We start from the raw sequence: 24583 nt of genomic DNA, 5'->3' as shown, positions 1-24583 counted from the left end.
CAATCGTCTTTTAAATATTGTAACCATACCTGCATCCACACTTCCTCTAGAAGTTCATTACATGCACAAACCACTGTTAAAAAAAAACTTTGCCCCTCATGTCATCTTAAAATCTTCTCCTCTCACCTTAAAAATGTCCCTAGTCTTGAAATCCCCCACCCTACAGAAAAGACACCCGCCATTCACCCTTATGATTTTATAAACCTCTATTAAGGTTGCACCTCAACCTTAAAAAAATCCCAGTTTTATGCAGCCTCTCCTTATAAATCTACTGTCTATTCCTGACAACATCCTGGTAAATCTTTTCTGAATCTTCTCTAGCTTGGTAATATCCTTTCTATAACAGAACTGCCAGAACTGAACACAATACTTTAAAGCGTTGAAACTTGAAAAGGCTCAGAAAAGATTTACAAGGTTGTTGCCAGGATTGGAGGATTTGAGCTGTAAGTAGAGGCTGAATAGGGTGGGGCTATTTTCCCTAGAGTGTTAAAGGCGGAGGCTTACAAAATCACGAGAGGCACGGATACGGTGAATAGCTTAGGTCTTTTCCCTGGGGTGGGAGAGTCCAAATAAAAAAAAAGAGGCCATAGGTTTTAGGTGAGAGCAGAAAGATTTAAAGGGATCTAAGGTGCAACTTTTCCATGTAGAAGGTGGTGCGTGTATGATATGACCTGCCAGAGGAAGTGATGGAGGCTGGTACAATTACAACATTTAAAAGGGCATCTGGATGGGTATATGAATAGGAAGGGTTTAGAGGGATTTGGGCCAAATACTGACCGTTAGGATATCTGATCGGCATAGACTAGTTGGACCGAAGGATCGGTTTCCATGCTGTACAGCTCTGACTCTATGACTAAGCGGCCTTACCAAAGTCTTGTACAACTTCAACATGACATCCCAAATTCTATATTCAAAGATCTGAGCAATGGCACCAGGCATGCCAAACACTTTTTTAAGCACCCTATCTACATGTGATGCAAACTACAAAAAATTACTTACATGAATCCTAAGCCTCTTTGTTCTACAGCATTACCCAAGACCCTCCTTTTAATTAATAAGTCCTAGAACAGAACAGTACAGTACAGGCCAGGCCCTTTGGCCCTCGATGTTGTGCCAGCCTTTTATTCTACCCCAAGATCAGAGAAACCTACATACCCTTCATTTTATTATCATCCACATGCCTATGCAAGACTTGCTTAAATGCCCCTGATCTATCTGACTCTACTACCACTGCTGGCAGTGCATTCCACGCACCCACCAGTCTCTGTGTAAAGAACCCCTACACCTTCCTCCAATCACCTTAAAATTATGCCCCCTTATGATAGCCATTTTTACCCTGGGAAAAGGTCTCTGGCTATCCACTCTACCTATGCCTCTCATCATCTTGTACACCTCTATCAAGTCACCTCTCATCCCTCTTCATTACAATGAGAAAAGCCCTAGCTTCCTCAACCTTTCTTCATAAGACATGCCCTTCAGCCCAGGCAACATACTGGTAAGTCTCCTCTGCACCCTCTTTAAAGCTTCCACATCCTTCCTATAATGAGGTGACCTGAACTGAACACAATATTCCAGGTATAATCTAACCAGGTCTTTACAGAGTTGCAGCATAACCTCGTGGACCTGAAACTCAATCCCCTGTTAATGAAAGCCAACACACCATATGCATCCTTAACAAACCTATCAATTTGGGTGACAACTTTGAGCGATCTATGGACATGGACCCAAAGATCCCTCTGTTCCTCCACACTGCCAAGAATCCTGCCTGTAACCCTGTAATCTGCATTCAAATTCCAAAATGAATCACTTTACACTTTTCCAGGTTGAACTCCATCTGCTAATTGTCAGCCCAGCTCTGCATCCTGTCAACGTCTTGTTGCAACCTACAACAGCCCTCCACACTATCCACAACTCCACCAACCTTTGTCATCAGCAAACTTAGTAACTCACCCTTCCACTTGCTCAGCCAAGTCATTTATAAAAATCACAAAGAGCAGAGGTTCCAGAACAGATCACTGTGGTACACCACTGGTCACCAAGCTCCAGGTTGAACACTTTCCATCTACCACCACCCTCTGTCTTCTATGGGTCAGCCTATTCTGTATCCAGATTTCCCTGTAGCCCATGCCTCCTTACTTTCGGAATGGTCCTACCAAGGGGAACCTTATCAAATGCTTTACTCAAATCCACATGCACCATATCCACTGCTCTACCTTCAACAATTAGATTAGATTAGATTAGATTAGATTACTTAGTGTGGAAACAGGCCCTTCGGCCCAACAAGTCCACACCGCCCCGCCGAAGCGCAACCCACCCATACCCCTACATTTACCCCTTACCTAACACTACGGGCAATTTAGCATAGCCAATTCACCTGACCTGCACATCTTTGGACTGTGGGAGGAAACCGGAGCAAACCCACGCAGACACGGGGAGAACGTGCAAACTCCACACAGTCAGTCAGTCGCCTGAGGCGGGAATTGAACCCGGGTCTCTGGCGCTGTGAGGCAGCAGTGCTAACCACTGTGCCACCGTGCCACCCACAATGTGTTTTGTCACATCCTCAAAAGAATTCAATAACGTTTGTGAGGCATGACTTGCCCCTCATAAAGCCACGCTGACTATCTCGAATCAAACTATGCTTTTCCAAATAATCATGAATCCTGTCTCTTAGAATCTTCTCCAATAATTTATCCATCACTGACATAAGACTGACTCATCCTCAATTCCTAGGGCCATCCCTATTCCCTTTCTTGAACAAGGGAATAGCATTTGCCACACTCCAATCATCTGACACTACTCCAGTGGACAGTGAGGATGCAAAGATCATCGCCAAAGGCACAACAACCTCCTCCCTCAAAATCCCATAGTAACACTGGATCTCTACTGTCTGGCCAGTGGACTTATCTATCCTAGTGTTTTCCAAAACTTCCAACACATCCTCCTTCTTAACATCAACCTGTTTGAGCATATCAGCCTGTTTCACACTGTCCTCACAAATGACAAGCTCCCTCTCAGTAGTGAATACTGAAACAAAATATTCATTAAGGACCTCCCTTACCTCTTCCAATTTCAAGCACAAGTTTCTACCACTATCCCTGAATGGCCCTACCCTCACTCTGGCCATCCTCTTGTTCCTTACATAAGTGTAGAATGCCTTGGTCTTTTCCTTAATCATATTTGCTAAGGCTTTTTCATGCCCTCTTCTAGCTCTCTTAAGTCCATTCTTTAGTTCCTTCCTGGCTACCATGTAACTCTCTAAAACCCTGTCTGATCCTTGCTTCCTCAGCCTTAAGTAAGCTTTCTTTTTCCTCTTCATTAGATGTTCCACATCTCGTCATCCAAGGTTCCTTCACCCTACCATCCCTTCTTTGCCTCAGTGGGACAAACCTACCAGCACTCACTGCAAGTGCTCCCTAAATAACCTCTACATTTCTGTCGTGCATTTGTCTGTTCCCAATTTATGCTCCACAGTTCCTACCTAATAACATTATAATTCCCCTTCACACAATTAAATACTTTCCCAAACCATCTACACCTGTTCCCTCTCCATGACTGTGAAGGTCAGGGAGTTGTGATCACTCACCAAAATACTCTCCCACCATGCAATCTGACATCTGATCTGGCTTGTTGCCAAGCACCAAATCCAATATGGCCTCCCGTCTAGTCAGCCCATCTACATATTGAATCAAGAATCCTCCTGGACACACCTGATAAAATCTGCTCCATAAAAACTATTTGCACTAAGGAGGTTTCAATCAATATCAGGGAAGTTGAAGTCACCCACAACAATGACTCTGTTACTTCTGCACCTTTCAAAAACCTGACTCCCAACTGCTCCTTTCTTGTTTCTGATTTCCACTCATGCTGACTGTCATCAAACCCTCCTCAACCTCCCTTTCTGCAGCTATGATACTTACCCTGTTTAGCAATGCCATTCTCCCACCTCTCTCCCTATTCATTTTGAAACATCTAAACCCCAGCATATCCAACAACCATTCCTGCCTATAATATCCAAGCTTCTGTGATGGCCACAACACTGTAGCTGCAAGTACTGATCCATGCTCTAAGTTCATCACCCTTATTCCCGACACTTCTTGCGTTAAAATAGACACACTCAACCCATCATATTGACTGCAACTTAGCCCTATCGACTGTGTATCCTTCCGCAGACACTCTGCATGCGAAAACTGCCTGTTCACCAGTTACCCCATCCTCTGATCTGTAGCTTTGGTTCCCATCCCCCTGCCAAACTAGTTTAAACCCTCCCGATGAGCACTATCAAACTCCTGCCCAGGATATTGGTGCCCCTCCAGTTCAGATGCAACCTGTCTTCCTTGTACAGGTCCTACCTTCTCCAGAAGGTATCCCAATGATCCACATATCTGAAGCCCTCCTTCCTACACCAGCTCTGCAGCCACGTGTTCAGCTCGCGCTCTGTTCCTGGCCTCACTAGCCTGTGGCACTGGTAGCAATCTCTGCTAATCTCTGCAAACTAACCTGCTCCCAACTTAACTCCCTATATTCACTTTTCAGGTCCTCAACCCGTTTCTTAGCTATGTCATTGGGACAACTTCTGGCTGCTCACCCTCCCCCTTAAGAATCCTGTAGATTCGATCTGGGACATTCCTGACCCGGTCACCTGGGAGGCAACATACCATCTTGGAGTCTCGTGCGCGACCATAGAATCGGCTGTCTGTTCCTCTAACCATTAAATGTCCTATCATTATTGCTCTCTTATTCTCCCCTCTTCCCTTCTGATCCATAGAACCAGGCTTAGTGCTAGAGACCTGGCCGCTGTAGCTTTCCCTTGGTAGGTGCCCCACCCCCTCCCCCAAACCATATCCAAAGCGGGTACACTTACTATTGAGGGGAAAGACCACATGGGATCCCTGCACTCTCTGCCTATTCCCTTTCCCTTTCTCACCAGTCGCTCAGCTATTTTTATTCTGTAACTTAGAGAGGAGTTAAAGGGAGATAGTCACATCTATCAACCCCTCAGCCTCCCTAATGATGCAAAGTTCATCCAACTGCAACTCCCTAACGTGGTCACAGAGGAAGTGGAGTTGGGTGCAGTGCTCGCAGGTGAAGTCAGCAGGGACATGAGTGGTGACTCTTACCTCCCACATCCTGCAAGAGGAACATGCAAATGCCCTAGCTTCCATCCCCTCTTCTAAATTGCCACAAGAGATTTAAAAAACCTTACCAACCCTCCACACAGAGCCATTTCTTTTGGTTAGGGGACAACAACAGGTGGGAGACACTCCCTACACTTGTAGTATTTTGGGTTTAGCCACTGCCTGAATATATTAGTTCACTTACCCAGCAGTCCCTGTGTCAGCATCCATTCCTGTTCAGCCTTCGCTTCGCCGATTCACAAGGTAAGTATTTTATATTCAAACTTATCTTCCCAGGTGCCCTCTGGCTTGTACTCTCTTGACTCCCCTGCTGAAATGGAGGCTGCTGATTCACGAGCTAAGTATTTTATATTCAAACATACCTTCCTAGCTGCTTCCGTCACGCTCTCTCGACTCGTGCTGCTGAAACATCCTGTCCTTGTTTGTTTTACCAATAGGCAATACCACACATTTATCCAAATTAAACTCTGTCTGCCATTCTTCAATCCACTGAACCAATTGTTTAAGACCTCTTGAGATCTCTCTTACATAATCTTCTTCACTATACACCATACCACCAATTTTGGTGTCATCTGTAAACTTAGTAACTATGCTTTCAGCATTCTCATCTAAGTTTACAGTATATAAATGATAAACAAAAATGGACCACCATCGATCTGTGGAATACCAGTGGTAACAGGCCTCCAGTCTGAAAAACAGCCCTCCACCACCACTCTTACACGTTTTTACATAAAATGAATATTCAATTTTCATATGATTTATATAAATCATGTTTAATTTTTAAACTTCATTGCACACAGCTATCATAAATAGTATGGAGGTCGTACACCAACTGCATATCACGACAGCATGTCAATTAAAACAAATCAAAACTATATCAATGCAAAAAATAGCTGTCCACCCGCTGTTCTTATCAATGGTATCTCCATACTGGAACCATCCAATTGTATTCGGTACTGTTTTTCTCATGATAAATATAGCATTAAATTTAATAAATTATGTTAATGGCTTCATAAGTATATTAAAAACCAGTCTTCGATATTTCATTGATTTTGCTTTAGTTTCATTATTAATGCCTTCAGCTATCAATTCTCTCAGGAAGAAAGAATTACATTAAAAATCAATTCTTGATCTCAGGATATCCCAAAGCACTTTATTACAAACAATGAATTATCTGTTGAAAGGTAAAAAAAGATACCTGGTTACAAATATTTAAATTTGTATCACAAACAGGACATTATTTAGCAGAGAGAAGCAGATCTCATCTGCTAGCTGAAGAGTTGATAGTCAAGGTTTCTGGGATGCAAGTCCTTACTTGCTGGCCATCAGAAATTAGAGGGTCTTCATTACTTAGCAGTGCCACGGTCCTACCACTGATTATACTTTATCCAACACAGGCTGAAGACTGCAAATGGACACAAGTACAGCGAGTAATGGTGTGAGGAAGTCATGGGGCAAAAGGGATTGACAGCAAGGAGAGGGGGTGGTTCTTAACAAATCCCCTACCCAGCCATGCTGATGCTCGGTCTCTCAAAACAGGCTCTTCCATTTTGGTACAAGTACCTAGATGTCAGTGAGGTGACTGATCAGAATTAGACCTTATTAGTTCCTATGCTAAACCAATATCAGGTGGTTCATTTGATTTATTCAACTTTTTGTAGTAGTTTTATATTAATGCTAACCCATTTCATTGGCTTATATTGTTACATTTAGGTTAGACCAAGAAAGGTAAATGGGCTGTCCTGTAGAAAAATCATTTTTAGCAGTTAACAAACATGCAAATTTCAAAAAACATTTCATATTCTGCAAGGGTCACCTGTTCAGTTTTATTTCAGTGATATGGCAATGCACCTGCATTAGTTTGGTTTTTGTTCTTGCATGGACCAATAGGAGTTTATTACACACAGCAGTTTGTGGTTATTAATGAGATTAGCATTTTATTCCAGATTTATTAATTAATTGCATTTAAATTTGTCAACTGTGCGCTAAAGTTTGAACCAATGCATCCAGAACTTTAGTCCAGGCTCCTGGAATTACTAGCCCAATACCATTCACACTATTCCATCATCCCAGAACCAGTTTCTACCCTACTTGCCATTAAAAAAAGCCTTAAAGAGGCAAGAGATAATATGGAATATAGAACAGTACAAAACAGGAACAGGCCCTTCGGCTGTGCCAATTATAATGCTATTCTAAACTAATCCCATCCACCTGTACATCATCCACTTTCTTTTATTCCCTGCCTGTTCATATGTTTGTATAAATGCCTCTTAAACTTCGTAGACGTATCTGCTTCTATCACTTCCCTGGCAAGATAAATCAAATTGAACACTGAAAATTATTATGAATGTATTTGGAAAATGACAGTGGTCAGAAGAAATGAGAGCTCCTTAAAACAAACAAATTATAAAAGGACATGATAATAAGGCAATCCTTGACATACTAATTACTTTTGCAGTAGAATTTAGAAGTCAGCATTTTATTTTAAACAACATACATTTGTTATGAAAGGCATCCTGACAATTCAGCGCATGACAATTCAGTGCAAGGATAATTCAGCGCATGACAATTCAGCGCAAGGAAGCAAACACAATAAAGTGTGCTCCTGTCCTTTCTCTGATAAAATCCGCTCCATAGGGCTCATGTTTTTTAGTTTTAACTTAGTAAATGTTTGTAACCAACTGGATTCCTAAAAAGGAAGTAACCACTAATTTTCCCAATATATGTAGGTTTACCGAATAACTTTACCAATTCTTCAATTATTGTTAGTGTTAACAATCTTAAATTATTACCACTAATGTTTACTATAAACACTTTACTTTAAAACTTCTCCAGTCTTAGAAATAAAAAAAAATGCGTTGAATTATCCTTTGCGGAATTGTCGGTTCACGATTATGAACACCTCAAGAAAAGCCAGCATTTTAGTGAATTATCTTTTGAACTCCTACAGTCCTAGATCCTATGAAGTGACAACATTGAATGGAATAATAATGAAACAGAAAGCAACTCAGGGAATAGTACAATACCTGATGAAGGGCTCTTGCCCGAAATATTGATTATCATGATCCTCGGATGCTGCCTGACCTGCTGTGCTTTTCCAGCACCCTACTCTCAACTCCGACCTCCAGCATCTGCAGTCCTCACTTTCTCCGAATTGTACAATACACTCACTCCTCATTATTCGGGGATTCACTACTCGCGGATCAGCATACTCATGAATGTGGCCACAGGTTCAATATTCCCCCCCCCCCCCCCCCACCTCTGACTAGTCCGGTCGGATCATATAGAATAAAGCTGAATGCTACAAATTCATCAGTAAATATCTTCTCTTCTGATATTATGATGGAGAAAGAATACTGATGAAACACCTGAAATTTTTTGAGCCAAGGGCACTGCCTTGAGAAGCAAGAGTACAATTGGGGCATTCAACAACCATAACCATCTTGATATGCAGCAACCTGTAAAGAGCACACTGTCTCCATTGCACCATCTCAACCACAATCTCCCCACTCCACCCTAACCAACCCACACACCAATCCCTGGTGACTTCAATTTTGTTGGACTCCTCAATGTTACTGATTTATCAAAATCAGTCTTGACATATGATCGGATTAATCTGCCAGGCAGAACAGTTTATGCAGAAAGTAACTAGCAAGATTCTAAATGCAGTTAAAGGCACTAAAATGAAACCTTGATAAATGATTGAACCAACAGTATTTCTGCATTATTTGATAAGCATTCAAGTACCTATCTGTTCTTCAACAGGATTTGGGAACATTCTTTAAGTATATTGTTCGTTTAAGATTCTTTACTGCCCCTCTACTTTTGCTGTCTCTTTAAATTAGACAGTTTAATTACAAGAAATAACTAGAACTCCAATAGCCGATAATATCATGAAATAAAAGTAACTCTCTGGAGTAAGCATCTACTAAAATGATGAAGACTTATTAATAGTAACACTGACAATACCCAGTCATTAAACAGAGGTGCAACAGACATATAATGGGTCACTGTAGTTTGAAACATTATTTAAGCTGAGGCTTGTCTTCTCAATTTTGGCACATCTGTCTGATGTAGACCGTAAATAGGATTAAAGTCGGATTTATCTGCTTGATGCTAATTGTGTTTGCAGCTTTAGCACATGTCCATACATTGTTTAAAATGGCTCATAATAATGTGTTTAATACACAAAACTCTTTTTATGGAAGTGATAAAATATATGCAAACATTGCTTTATGACTAGCAGATTAGAATTGACCAGGAGACCATCAAAACGGAACTTATTTCTCAAAATATTATGTTTTGCTGGAGGATTTCCTGTGGCATTGCTCAGTTACTAAGTAGGTCTTCAAGCAGAGGTCCAGGGAACAAATGGAATACATTTTAGAATATCCGAAAAGAATTGGCAACTATCAGATTGTCACTCTGCTGGGCATTTCAGACGCACATACTGAAGGCCTCAAACAGTAATTTGTCACAAGGACTGAAATTATCATTTAGCTTTCCATAGTACTGTGCACATTATTAGGCAAATAATTTCTTTTCTCTTTTTCCTCAAATAAGGATTCCTTACCACCATTGTTGACAAGATGTTCAAGTGGTCCAGTCTGTTTCCCACACTTCTGCCTTCAGCACTTAACTTCCCTACCACAACAACGATAGGGATCTCTTGCACTTTCCACTCCTATAGCCTCCACATCCAAAAGGATAACAGGTCATCAATTCCACCACCTTCACTGGGGTACAACTACCAGACATGTACTACTCTCCCATCCGGTATCCTCACACCCCACAGTACCTTCCCATGCAATCACAGAATGCTTGCCTATTTACCTTCTCCCACCTCACTATCCAAGACCCCAGGCACACCTTCCAGATGATGAAGCAGCAATTTACCTCCACTTTACTCAATCTAATGTACTGTGTTCACTGCTCACAATTTGCTCTCCTCTACTCCAGGGAGATGAAATGCAGACGAGGTGACAATTTTGCGGATCACTGTCTGTTCCATGCATAAAGGTGACCAAGCTTCCAGCCTGCCACTTTATTCAATACACCATTGTGCTCCCATGCCAATATTTCTGTCTCAGGGCTGTCGTAAGTTCCAGCAAAGCTTAATGCAAGCTGGAGGAACAATACCTCATCGTCTGCCTATACAGTACTCAGGACTCAACATTGACTTTAACAATTTTAGAACCTGAACACTTTCCTCCATGTAGGTGGTTGAAATGATGGCTTATGATCCTTTGGATGTGTGGATAAGGTGGAAAGTGAGAATAAGGTGGATCCTACAATTGACATTTGATCTGTCGTAGCAAGGTTGTAACTTTGTTGCAGTGTGAATGACATGTAGTTCCACCTGTAACCCAAGACTTTCTCACCATCTTCCTTCACGTTATGTATTTCATTGCTATTTAGATATCCCATAACCTTTCAACTTCCTATCAAGATCATCGCCTCCTCTCCATGTCTACTGAGCTTCTTTATACAAGTTTCAATATTCCTCGGGTACATGAGTTTAGAAATTCCCATGCCATTATTGGTTCTACATCCTCCCATGTAGATGCCAGAGTTACCATGACTTGTTTGAAGGCCCCATCCAGACCCCAACCCAAAATAAACCATTTTCCAGAGCTTCCAGTTCACTTCTAATCATTGAGGTCCCATTCTACTATTTCCAATGGTCCCTAATCACAGTTATCATTCCTTCAGTGTATCCAGGACAATGAAGCCCATCCAGAGACTTGAGTTGTCTACGTCCAAAGTCTCTATTGTCTGTTCTTGATAAGCAGCCTCAAAATAACTAAACAAATCACAAGGACTGACTGTGACTCACCATTCAGACTGACATGGCAGGACACCCCCAACTGACCATGCCCTAGGCTGGTCAGTTGGGGGTGATGTCACTGCCTGTAAGTGAGCTCTAAAGCCAGTAAGTGCACACTAAGAAAGCATTTCAAGGTGGAAAGTGGCTGGCATCTTCCAAGGAAGCTCTGAACGAGTGAGTACACAGAAAGCAAACTAAGAGAGATAAGATGCATCTTATATCGGTGCAAGACGCAGGTGTACCTAAGCCTAAAGCAAAATGTTGCAGGGCTGATTAGCGTGAGAGCTGCTCTGAGAACACGTATAGCAACGTGAGGCTGACGGTCTATCAATGTTTATTTTTGTGTGAACAAATTTCAAGAAAGATCATGACCACAAAACATACAGTGGCATTGTTGTGAAAGAAGAGTTCAATAATGGCTGGGACATGTATTCAGCAACCTGCAGCTGCAAATTTCTGCTCTGACTTACACAGAGAATTTATGGCATCCAGTTATTCCAGAAAGGAGAAATGAAATGTAAGTGACATGTAAATAAGATGAGTCAGGATTCAAATGAGGTAAATGTACATGGAAATAAGGTAGGCCCTGCTCACCAGCAAGACTCTAAAATCATAATTTGAGGCTTAAGGATAAAAGTAAATCACAATACCTTTTTGAAACATATTCCATTTACTTTCATTCTCATTGTATTTTCCAAATGTTCTCACCATTGCTTACACACTCGGGAAGAATCCACCCAAATGTTAAAATGTTATCAGTCTTAATAATGACACTGACTAAATGAAAGATAGTGAAAATAATTTTCCAAAATGAGCCATTTCATTTAGTTTCCTTCTGCTCTGTGCTGGTTTGTTTTATTGGCAATTGTTTCCATCCCAAGGCTCACTGAACTACATTGACTTTCAATCCAGCACAGTGTCTATCTTAATATTCTATTGTATTTGCAAATTCCTTCATGGGCTGAATATCTGTACAACCACTGTCACAATTCCAATAGAAGACAATAACATTTAAAACAATATGAATTTTCTATTGACCAATGGGGGAAAAAAAATCACGAAGGTTTTGAAAATAATAAACCATAAACAAATAAAAATCATCTGAACTAAATATTACTTACTATTCAACTAACATATGAAACTACAGAAAATGCACTTTCCACAATAACTAAATGTCACAGCTGAAAGCCCAATGCCAGATTAATACATTATGCTATACTATCAGCAAACGTGTAACCTTGGAAGGTAAAGTCCCAAATTCCTCTCTGCAATTCAACAGGATATTTTCCCCTGCCACAATCAGGTCATGTTTTACAATCTCAGCAGTATTCTGTTTGACAGAAACATATTAACAGTCTCTTCCTTTGCTTGGCACTTCAGCAGCTCCTTTCAATATTTCTCTCCAGGTCTGTCTGCCCCCTGAGTCAGAGTGTCTGTGTCCAAATAGACAACCTATCCCTCTTTTGTTTTGAAGTATGGAAACTAGCACTTGAGTTTCTATGGCTTTTTGCCTGGATTTCTGTCCCCATAACAACTCGTATTGGTCTATCCCTAGGCTCAGTTCTGTAAAGCACTTTCATTCCAAGACATTCATTAAACCTTCAACTGAAAGTGATAGCTTAAAATATGACCATCTTATAAAATATTGCATTTGGATTGCCTCCCCCAATTAAGCAATCTTCCAAGGTCATGCTGTTCTTCAAATTCTGGACTCGTGCTCACCTACAGTTTTGTGCTCCTTTGTTGTCAGCTGTGCTTCTTCCATCCAGACCCTAAATAATGGAACATACTCTCCAAGCCCTGTTATCTACATCCCCCTCTTCCATTAAGGCACTTCTTAAATCCTACCATTTTGGCCAAAGCTGTGACAGCCTGTTCTTTTATCACATGTGGTATGGTATCATATTTTATTTCATAACACATATTTTGAGGCATCTTACTACTTTAAAGGCACTACAGGAATGCAAATTTTTTTTTGTTACTGACTATTCATTTTCAATTGCCAATTATAGCATTTTTTGTTTTAACTAATGTACAGTTTAATGTGTACATTTTTCAAAACAACTGGTTCAGCACATTGCTCGAGATATATAGTAATCGGAACCTGAACGCAGGCCTCTGGACCCAGACATAGGAACATCACCACTGTGCCACAAGAGCCCTTTTTATTAAATCACTTTTTAAAAAATAACATGTTATGACACCTAGAGCAGGTGGGAACTGAAACATGGGTCTTCTAGCCCACAGGAAGAGATCTTACCACTATGCCACAAGAGCTCCCAAAAAGTTATAAACCAATCTGTTTGGATACGTTATGACCCACCTCTACAGCCATCAGACCTTAAGATGGGACTTGATCCCAGATTTTCTGGCTCAAAAGCTAAGGAAAACTACCACTGGACCACAAGAGCCTTATATTGTTCAGTTCTAACTGCTGTCTTTAGTATAATTGTCATAGCTGCATTAAATGGGTTCTTATTTTGTCAACATTAAGGAACCCTGGATTGCACTTGACTAACGCCTGCTCTGAAAAGCCCATGATTATTTTTGCCAGTTGAAGGAAAGTTCACAGCTGACTGCAGAAATGCAAAATTGGATACACTGGTGGATGCTCATTTAATTGTTCATGTTACATCAGAGAAATTGTTTTCTTGCCATCATTAAACTATGTTAAGGAACAAAATACCAATCCATTAATAGTTTTTTTTTGTTGCACGAATCTATTAGTTTCATTCTGGAATGTAACTCTCCCAATCAGTTTCTGTACTTAACAATACTTCAACATTAATCCACAGTAAGTTTTCATGTGTCAGTGTTTTAATTCTCTGAACTATGAAGGAAGGAAGCTCTAACCTGGTGCAATTTTATTAATGCAACTGAAAATGGAGTTATCACATAAATAAATATTTTTAAACGGATGTTCTAGAAATACCCGAGTAAAATAATTTTAACTAACTCCAAAGTAGATTTTAAAAATTACTGAACGATTTGCCAATTTTATTAGAGCACAATAGTAGTTGTAGTGAACTCTAAATGAGTTTAAAAGCTCTTAAAAACTGCATATTGCTGCACTTAGTAAAACAAATTGTGAGAGCCTTGTCAAACTTCCAGAAATGATGGTAATTAGCAGAAACTCTCAATGTAACTAATTTGATAAGGGGGCACGACCATTTCTATCAACAGAATTGACTTCAAATACAAATGCTATTTCAAAACTAACATACTGAGTCACGGGTCTTGAAATTTCTCAATTTTTCCACTGGTTTGGTGAGCTTTGGGCAAATTGTAAAAGACAAAAAAAAACAACACAACTTTGCAATTGTTGCTCACACTAAGTCGGAGGATATTCAAAGTTAGAACAACCAGAGTCTTATCTGTTATATGATATTGTGTTCTAGCATTTTATTTCTGTAAATTCATACATTTTTCTGTGAAACTGTGCATGAATAGTTTAAGTTATTACATACTATTTATACTCAAAAGCTCTATTTTCATCATTTATAATGTCCAGAATATGCAAGACGTTTAAAACAGCAAGAATGCTGCAATCAACACTACTGAACACCAGGAAGGTTCATTCAGGACAATCAAGGTAGTAGCACTTTGAAGGCACTTGATGTTTGATGCTGGAATACAGCACAACTGGAAAAAGACCATCACATGTCTGTACTGAGGATAGGGAAACAGACATTCTAGCAAGGAGGGGGGGATCTAATGGTTTTACACAGTGTCTGTGTGGGGAATTTTATAGTTTAGCAGCACACAATATTTGGGTGATTTTGAAATGTAGTATAACCCAAAGGCATTTCACATTGGCAAACATTTTTGCAGGCAGCAGTGAGCAAATGGCACTCATTATTCATATTTACTGTTGCCCATAAACCTTTAATATAGCTTCTGAGAGGCAATGCACAGTCTTTGTCAGTCAGATATAGCACAACACTCAACAGGGGAGCCCTGGCATGCGCAAGCAAAATCCTGCTTCTTTAACCAACCAATTAGATTCGAAAATTATCTTCAAGACACACGGAGCTTAATCTTACTTCAAAAGCAGAGGAAAATGTTAGGGTTGGAGAGTATTGTTTTACTTCAGGTCCTGTCAAATTTAACACAATGACCAATTGCCAGTTTCACTTCCATTTTCCATCCACAATTATTGGGCTGTTAGACAGACAGACCCTTGGCACCAGGCCGCGGTTCAAGAACAGAAAGACCAGAGGGATAGTTAAAAAAAACCATTGTGCAGATGAAAGAGAAGGGAAGATTGGAGGCTAAAAGGGGAGATCAGAGGCCAGGGTGATATGAACATCTCAAAAAGGAGCAAAAGGTATTTGGGGTTCAAAGTCAAAAAAGATGGAAATGAGGAATCTTTCATTAGTAAATGAGAAAGGTTCACTGTTGGATCGAGCTGCTATCACACACACCTTTACCTGCCAGGTCAACTAGGTTTGGTTAACCTCGTTAGCCACAATAAGTTTAAAACTGATATGTCGACATAAAGATTGGTTATCCCATCTCCACGAAAGCAAGTGACTAGGATTAGGTTTTGCATTTATACATCCCACTAGACGCAAATCCATTAGTTTTTGAGGACTGAAATTTCACCTTTTCCCCATCCCCAAGCTTGTACCAGGACATAGAAGCTGGAGTATTTAACTCAAACTAACATCACATATGAAAAAGAAATTAAGTGAAAGAAAAGTGGCATTCATAGGAGAAAGAGAAAACAAAATGTGTGTTTAGCTTTCTAAAATCTCCAATTGGAATCTGCAAAAATGAGACAGTATGCTTGTAAAAGTGAATTACCAATTATTTCAGAGGTTGTGTTGTCCTAATTAAGATTTATCACACTGATAAAAATTGATTAAATTTTATTTCGCTCTCTCCAGATGCCGACTGACTGCATATACATTTTCAGTCTTTTCTGTTTTTAATAAAGACAGTGATTCACAAACGTCGTCCTACTGTGACCCCAATTTGAGATTGGAAAACGTTTACACTTTGTAACCTTTCAGCAAGAGCTTTTTGAGAGGATGGGTGTTTGGGGAGAGATCGAGAGTGGAGACTGTGGAGGTTAACACATCTGTGGGTTCACTGCAAAGACCTGTGAAACCAGAATGTGGATTGGGAGTAGAAGGGAACTGGGAGTGCTAATGCCTGCTGGAGCAGAAACAGAAATTTTCTAAGTTGGTTGGAGCTCCAGAGGTGAAAATGTGTTGCTGGAAAAGCGCAGCAGGTCAGGCAGCATCCAGGGAACAGGAGAATCGACGTTTCAGGCATAAGCCCTTCTTCAGGCTTATGCCTGAAACGTCGATTCTCCTGTTCCCTGGATGCTGCCTGACCTGCTGCACTTTTCCAGCAACACATTTTCACCTCTGATCTCCAGCATCTGCAGACCTCAATTTCTCCTCATGGAGCTCCAGAGGGACTACTACCAGCATGGGGCTCTCAAAGTCAAATTTCGCACTGGCAACCCTTGTGGTCCTGACACCCACATTGGAACTTAATTCAATGGTTCCCAATGTTTTTCAGATATGTTTAGTGGATTATAGTCAGCACACAGCACAACTTCACATCTTTCAAATGTTTGCATGACAAGTCTATCAGTGAGGTATGGTGTAATAAAGTTTTTACAGCAGCAGGGCAAAGCAGACCACAACCGGATTTCTGCATTTATCTATGCATGTACAGACTCAAAGTCATCATCTAATTCATTCCAACTTAATGGTGAGCACAGATCGCATAACCATTAATCATACTATAAAATCCAGGCTATTTTCTATTTGTACCTTCATTGATTTCATCAGTAAGGGTCAATGGATCAGGTACTCCAACTATATATGATAAACTACCAATTCAGATATATGAAGATTGTATCATTTTAGTTTGACTTTTTGATTGTGGACTGAAATGGAAAAGGAATGGTTTTAAAACCAAGGATTGCGGAAGGAATTACTGTATTATTAAAAGTAAGTTATTAAAACTCACATGTGGTGTTTACACAGCTGCACTGTTCAAGCAGTGGTAGAAGCTGTGGTTGATGACCTGACACCAGGGCTTTGTATGCAAAGTGAGATTTGACTAGTAACAATTAGCTGATTCATTTGTGCAATTGTGACCAATCATGGATGCTGGAAATGTTGGGTCCATTCAAAAACAATCACTGCAAATTATAAGGAGGAGTAACAAGGAGGAGAAGGGAAGAAGCGCAGAGAAGAAAGAGACACAAAAACAAGAGAAAGTTGATTGGAAAAATGAAGACAGTGAGAGAGAAGGAGAAATAGAATGACAGAGGAAGAGGAACAAACAGAGATCAACAGCACCAGAAAAGAGAAAATTATTGACAAAGGCAGGGAGAGAGATGGACAGTGAAAAACAGGGGCCGGATGGCGAGGCTTTGTAACTGTGTTGCGTTTTCGTGCATGACAAAGTTACCATATCAGATCAGTTCAGTTGCAGTGCCAAATAATCAAATGGCAAATTAGTGAGTGTGAATAATTGGTATTCCTGGGATCTGTACAAGGCTGGAAAGGGTATGGTACATTTTTGTCAGACCTTTGTCAGATATCTTTTTAGGATGATATGAATCCTAGACATCTGTTCAAGGCCATAAAATCTGTGATTATTTTTATGTGTGTTTTTTTTATAATTTAAGAACTTAACAGTATCTCAGGGATGCTCCTTTCCCTTCAAGTATCAAATTATAAATTTAAGCTTTCAAACCTTTATTCTTTCCAATTATAGATGGTGGCATTTCCTTCTTTTAAATCAGATGATGAGAAAGCAATCTAAGTTTTTTTACATTTTCATTACTGTTAGAAAGATGCTTTGTTTTAATATTGTTTGAAGGACCTAAGTTTTGAAGGACTGTAGGAGGATGAATTTACTTCAAGTTTTATGGTCATACCTAGAGTGATTTATTTAAAAGAGGCCAGTAAAAGTTCAATGTGGACATAGTTTCCTAGAAATCACATGATTGGTGAAAACTGCTTGTTTTCCTGTAGACATTGCAAGGGCTGAACAGCAATTTGCATGGTGAAGTTATTCCATTATATTTAGATGAAGTTGGAAGAAAGCCTGCTGTGAACAAGGGGAACTAGAAGGAGGTCTAATAAGAACAAGCTGAGTTGGAGAAAAGTATGTCTTCAACAGGCTGCCCAGCTGATCTCTCATTTCTGAAATTTTATCAGTTCAGGATGAAAACTATGTTATTTTCAAACAGTGATTGAAAGATCAAACTTTGTAACAAGCTATGTCCAAAAGATTTCAGAATTAACAGTGCATGATCAGTGATTTGATCACGTGCCACAGCATCAGAATCTAGAGCATCCTCCACTTCATTTTTTTTGCCTGGAAGTACAATCTAATAGCTAAAGCAAGTTTTTTTGGGGTTTTTTTGTTTCTTTTTCGAGAAAGCGAGAGTACATGTTGCATGTGTTTGCATTTGGCTTTGGGGTTCTTATTGGGATAAGTGATATTGTGATACTATATGTATGTTAACCAACGACTGCATCTTTATTAAATACATTTTGTATCGTTAATAAATCCATAATTGTCTTTTAGTTAAAACCTGATATAGCGGTGATATTTAATTGAACATCAAAGTAGGACAGCAAAACATACTTTTATTTCATGTCTTAAAGTTGGGATTCATAAAGAGGGTTCAAAAACTAGCATAAGGGCACTTCACCTGAATGCTCGTAGCATTCATAACAAGGTAGATGAGTTAATTACACAAATCATCGTGAATGAATATGATTTAGTAGCCATTGCAGAGGCACGTTTGCAGGATGGTCACGACTGGAAGTTAAATATCCAGGTGTATCAGATTATTCATAAGGACAGACAGAGAGGTGGTGTTGCTCTAATATTTAATGACAACATCAGGGTGGTGGTGCAAGGTGATATGGATTCAACCTTAAATCTCCACAGAATCTATTTGGGTGGAAATTAGAAATTCTAAGAAGAAAATGTCACTGATAAGTGTAGTCAATAGGCCACCAAATAATATCACATTGAGATGGGCAATAAACAAATAACTAATGCCTGTTAAAAGATAAAATCCAATACCAAGGTCCTGTCCTTAAACAAGGGAGACTACAACAGGATGAGGGAAGAGTTGGCTAAAGTAGACTGGAAGCAAAAACTTTATGGTGGGAAGGTGCCGAACAGCAGAGGATTTTCAAAGCAGTTTTTCAAAGTGCTCAGCAAAATTACATCCAGTAAAAAGGAAGGACTGCATGAAAAAGGGTAATGTGTCATCTGTCTAAAGAAATAAGGGAGGCTATCAAATTGAAAGAGAAAGCATACAAAGTCACCAAGACCAGCGGGTAACTAGAAGATTTGGAAAGCTTTAAAGGTCAACAGAAAGCCACAATAAGAGCTATAAAGAAACGTAAGATAGAACATGAGAAAAAACTAGCTCAGAATATTAAGGCATAGTAAAAGTATATATAAAACAAAAAAGACTGGCTAAAGTAAACATTGGTCTTTTAGAGGATGAGAAAGGGAATTTAGTAATGGGATATGAGGAAATGGCTGAGGCATTGAATAGATATTTTGTGTTGGTCTTCAGAATGGAGGATATGAATAACATGCCAGTAATTGACAAAGAGACAAAGGTAAGTGAGGACCTGGAATCAAATCATTATCACGAAAGAGATAGTGTTGGGAAAACTAATGGAGCTAAGGGTAGACAAGTCTCCTGGCCCTGATGGAATGCATCACAGGGTGCTAAAAGAGAAGGTGGGAGAAACAGCAAATGCACTTGTGGAAAGTTTCCAAAATTCACTGGACTCTGGGGCAGTTCCAGCAGATTGGAAAACAGCAAATGTGACACCACTGTTTAATAAGGGAGATAGACAAAAGATGGACCAGTTAGCTTAACTTCTATAGTGGGGAAAATGCTTGAGTTTATTATCAAGGAAGACATAGCAAGACGTCGAGAAAGAAATTATCCTATTGGGCAGACGCAGCATGCTTAACTAATCGTTTGGAATTCTATGAAGACATTATGAACACAGTAGACAACGGGGACCCAGTAGATGTGGTAGATCTATATTTTCAAAAGGCATTCGACAGGGGCCACACAAAAGACTGCTGCATAAGGTAAGGATTCAAGGCGTTACGGGCAATCTATTAGCATGGATAGAGGATTGGTTAACCAACAGGAAGGAAAGAATGGGAAAAAAATGAGTGCTGATCTGGTTGGCAGTGACTTGTGGTGTGCTTCAGGGATCAATGTTGGGACGCAATTAATTACAATTTACATAGATGATTTGGAATTGGGGATCACGTGTAGCGTGTCAAAGTTTGCAGATGACACAAAAATGAGTGGTCGAGCAAAGTGTGCCAAGGACTATGAAAATTTTCAAGGGACATAGATAGTTCAAGTGAGTGGGCAAAGTTCTGGCAGATGGAGTACAATGTTAATAAATGTGAAATCATTCATTTCAGTAGGAATAACAGTAAAAAGGACTATCACTTGAATGGTAAGAAATTGCAGCACGCTGCTTTGCAGAGGGGCTTGGGTGTCCTTGTGCATGAATAACAGAAGATTGGACTAGAGGTACAACAGGTAATGAAGAAGGCAAATGGAATTTTGTCCTTCGTTGCAAAAGGGATTGAGTTTAAAAGCAGAGAGATTATGTTGCAGCTTTATAGAGTGCTAGTGAGTTCACACCTGAATACTGTATGCAAGTTTGGTCTCTTCCTTGATAAAGGATATATTGGCACTAGAAGGGGTGCAGAGGAGGTTCACGAATTTGATTCTGGAGTTGGCATATAAAGGAGAGACTGGGATTATATTCATTGGAATTTAGAAGAATGAGGGGAGATCTTATAGAAACATAAAATAATGAAGGGAATAAGTAAGATAGAAGAGGATGTTTCCACTGGCGGGTGAAACAAGGACAAGAAAGCATAGCCTCAGGATTAGGGGGAGCATATTTAGGATTGAATTGAAAGGAACTTCTTCACCCAGGAGGTTGTGAATCTATGGAATTCCCTGCCCTGGGAAGTGGTTGAGGGATCCTCAGTAAATGTTTTTAATGCTAAGATTGATAATTCCTTTACTGTTCAAAAAATTAAGGGTTATGGTGAGAGGATAGGTAAGTGGGGCCGAGGCCATGAAACGATCAGACATGATCTTATTGAATAGTGGAACAAGCTCGAAGGGCCATATGTTATGTCTTATTAAAATAAAAAATTGCCTTGAATACTTGTATTCTCTTTTTGATTTTGCAAGGAGTTCTTTTTTGTTCAATACAAGTGTATAAACATTCTTCATATTAATTATAAAGGGTGTTGGAATATTTGCCATAAGAATAAATACTTACATTTTAATAATGAATGAAGCCAAGTACAAGGCAAATTTGTACAAAAGTGCATCTCATATCTGTTAGGACATTTATATAAAAGGAAGCAATGAAACTAAGTCGGCAAGATTCAAAAATGTATAAAAATATTTGCGGACAATGTTTAACCATGTTTATTTACAGACAGATTATCACCTACATTCCAACTTCATCTGCATTTTATTTAATGGATTAGTGACAGTAAGTAATCTAAAGTTCAGCTGCTATTTCAAAGATTTATTCTGGGTGTTTGCATCCTTAAATAGAGAGACATTATTGCTTCTAAGTAAGCTATTTCATTAAAAGTTTTAATCTACGTTTAGTAAAATGCTTACACATTGTAATGAAATCACCATTTTCTTCTGGTTTGGTTATGTTTTAGTTCCGTCGTCTATAGACTAAACCACCATATGCCATTTATAAATTTATTTCTACACAAGTTACATAATTAGTATCAGAATTAAAATGAAGATGAACAAAAGATTTTTCATTACACTAAATTAAGCTTCAGTACACAATCAGGCTCAATTTTTCCATTAACATAATCAATATGACAAGATGGGTTTGGACCAAATCTTAATTTCACTCACGGTAAGAGGTCTAAAGATTAAATAACAAAAAAAAGTGTCCAACCTTGTACAAAAAAGTTACTCCTTCCAGATGGGTACTAGCTTCATTGGAACACTAATTACATTCACTGTATGCATGGGCTAACCAGGACTTAATACCAAAAATTGGCAAAATACATTGCCAATGAGTCACAGTAACAATCACCATCCTAATCTTCAAACACAGTGGCTGCTACCACTTAATCATAAGTATTGTTATCATGCCAAAAAGACTGCTGACACAAAGATTTTGTAACAATTTTAAAAAGCAATTTACCATTGCATATATTGTAAATACTTTATTTTGTCAATAAACCAGTACAGTTAAATAAATAAATTCAGGTTGAAAGAAAAACCAAAAAACCTCGTAACCATTTTTTATTTTAAATCATTGTTTAAAACAAATGTTAAAAATCTACAGCTCGATACAGCAGCGTTTTTTTTAAGAAAACAAAACTGCAATATATAGTTTAAAACAAATTGTTACACCCATTGTAGAATATTTATATCATTTTTGATGGAGATAGAAATAGCATCTGCTGTCTTTGAAAACCGATTAGCAAGTTGCCTTTATGCAGATCCAACACCCTTATATATTATGCATACCTTCAAGTTCACTATTTCTATTGAAACATGCTTTGCAATCATTGCTGATTGCTTTTTACATGTAGATACATTACTTATGTATTAAAATGAAAGGACAATTAATAGAATTGTTGAAGTGGTTTGATTACTAGAAACCAAGTTATAAGAAAATTATCACATCCAGGGAATCATAGATAAAGCAGTGAGAAATTACAATGACATTTGCTGAAATCATTCTACCTATAATTTTTCAGGCAGTGCAATATTAGGCATCTCCAACATAGCACAGTTAACAAGAAGCATATTTGTCATAAAATCTATTAGACGAAAACATATACATAAAATATATTTTAGTATCTCCGGCCACATAATACAACCAACTGTTGACATTTTAATTGAAATTTATAGTATAATATAACATTTTACACAGTAACATTGTGACACCAAAATATAATGTACAATTATTTTAATTTATGTCTTGTGCATCTCCTACGGTATGGCTCATTTTGGCTAAAATCCTCAGACTCTATTTGGTTGTCTTTGTCATCATGACTTTTGGATGTTTCTCTTTTTTGTTTCCTTCTGTTTTCTAGTTCTCTTGTTTTTTTTCTGTTTTGGGATGGGAAATGGCATGGTATTGGATGACAAACTAAAAGGAACTTGGAGAGGGGAGCAGGCTCAATTTTCTGTTGATGGAGCCCGGTAAAACATGATATTACCTTCCTAATATTTTCCACATGTATAACATCCATTTCGCCTCACCTTCAGCCTATCAATGATTCCCCAAGTCCTTCATTCTGCAGCACTTTCTCCATTGTAGCCAATATCAATTCTCCTTTACTAAACGATTATAATCTAGTCCCAATGTAATGCTGCTTACCTTCTCCATCACAATTCAGTCTTTTATCTTGTTCAGTTCCTCTTGTCATCATCAATGTTCTTCCAATGCCTCTATGGGTTGCACTGCCTTTTGGCACATAAGTAAGAAAACAGCCGGTCATGGTTCAGAACACTGATCACTTAAGGAGATGGACATGTAGTTCTATTGCAGAATGCTACATCAATGTCATACTGACATGTGCCAGAAACTTAAGCAGCAAACATTTCCCACGCATGAAAGTCTAAGGGGACCAGTCCTTACTGAAGCCAAGGAGGACTAAGTGAGGCAGGGGGGATACCACTGCACTATTCAAAGAGCTCATTTAGTTCTAGTCCAAGGATTTAGCCACAGTCAGTCCTGCAAATCACATGCAACCAGTCTCACGATCATAGGTGGATCGTTCAAATCATAAAATCCAAGTAGTAAAAATAGGCCATTCAGTCAGGCCACTTTGCTCCAGCATTCAATGAGATCATTATTGATCTGATAAGCCTCACATCAACTTTCCTTAATGACTCCCTTAATGATTAAAATGTTGTCTATCTCAGCACTGAAATTCTTAACGGCCCAGTCTCTATAAGCCTGTGGTAAAGAATTCCACAGATTCCCCACCTCTAATGAAATTCCTCCTCACCTCAACTTGAATGGGTGACCCCTTGTTCTGAGATTATCCTTCTGGTCCCAAGCTCTTCACCAACCCTGTCAGGCCCTCTTAGAATTTTACATATTCTGATAAGAAAACTTCCCATTCTTTTAGATTTCAATGAGTACAAGTCAAACTTACTCAACATTAAAATAAGAAAATCCCTCCATAACCAGAAACAGTTTAGTGAAACTTCTCTAGACTCCCTTCAAATCCAGTAAATCATTCCTTAGAAAAGGGGATCAAAACTGTTCACAGCATTCAAACCAGTGACTTGCATAACTTTTAAAACTCAAATCACTTTGAAATAAAGGCCAGCATTCCATTTCCCTTCCCTATTACCTGCTGAACTTGCATGTTAACTTTTGTGATTTATGCACAAGGACCTCCAAAACTCTGCTATACCTTTTGGTGTCTTTCCCCATTTAGATAATATTCAGCTATTTTTTTCTGCCAAATAATCCCACATTTTTCCATATGATATTCCATCTTCCGAATTTTTGACTACTCCCTTAAGCGGTCTATGTCTCTCTGCAGACCGTTTGTG

The 24583-nt window shown here is 39.1% G+C and overlaps 1 protein-coding gene across 8 annotated transcripts in view; it reads right to left on the bottom strand.

Annotated features, from left to right (window-relative positions):
- Window positions 1-24583, bottom strand: part of cerkl (CERK like autophagy regulator) — a 163924-nt gene that overhangs the window by 104634 nt on the left and 34707 nt on the right. For 4 of the 8 annotated variants that reach the window (XM_043693485.2, XM_043693481.2, XM_043693488.2 and 1 more), the window contains exon 2: window positions 23394-23480. The exons of 3 other annotated variants lie outside the window; for them this stretch is intronic. In XM_043693485.2, coding sequence (XP_043549420.2) covers window positions 23394-23480 — 87 coding nt within the window. Of the gene's footprint in view, window positions 1-8164; window positions 8237-23393; window positions 23481-24583 lie in introns of those variants that run through there. One more of the 8 variants, XM_087988973.1, reaches the window with a different exon arrangement.

Source organism: Chiloscyllium plagiosum, unplaced genomic scaffold (assembly GCF_037043375.1).
Source record: "Chiloscyllium plagiosum isolate Xiang-an unplaced genomic scaffold, Cpla_swu_hap1 HiC_scaffold_7, whole genome shotgun sequence".
Lineage (NCBI taxonomy): Eukaryota > Metazoa > Chordata > Chondrichthyes > Orectolobiformes > Hemiscylliidae > Chiloscyllium > Chiloscyllium plagiosum.
The sequence above is the reverse complement of the archived record's forward strand: the minus strand, read 5'-3'. Positions and strand labels throughout refer to the sequence as shown.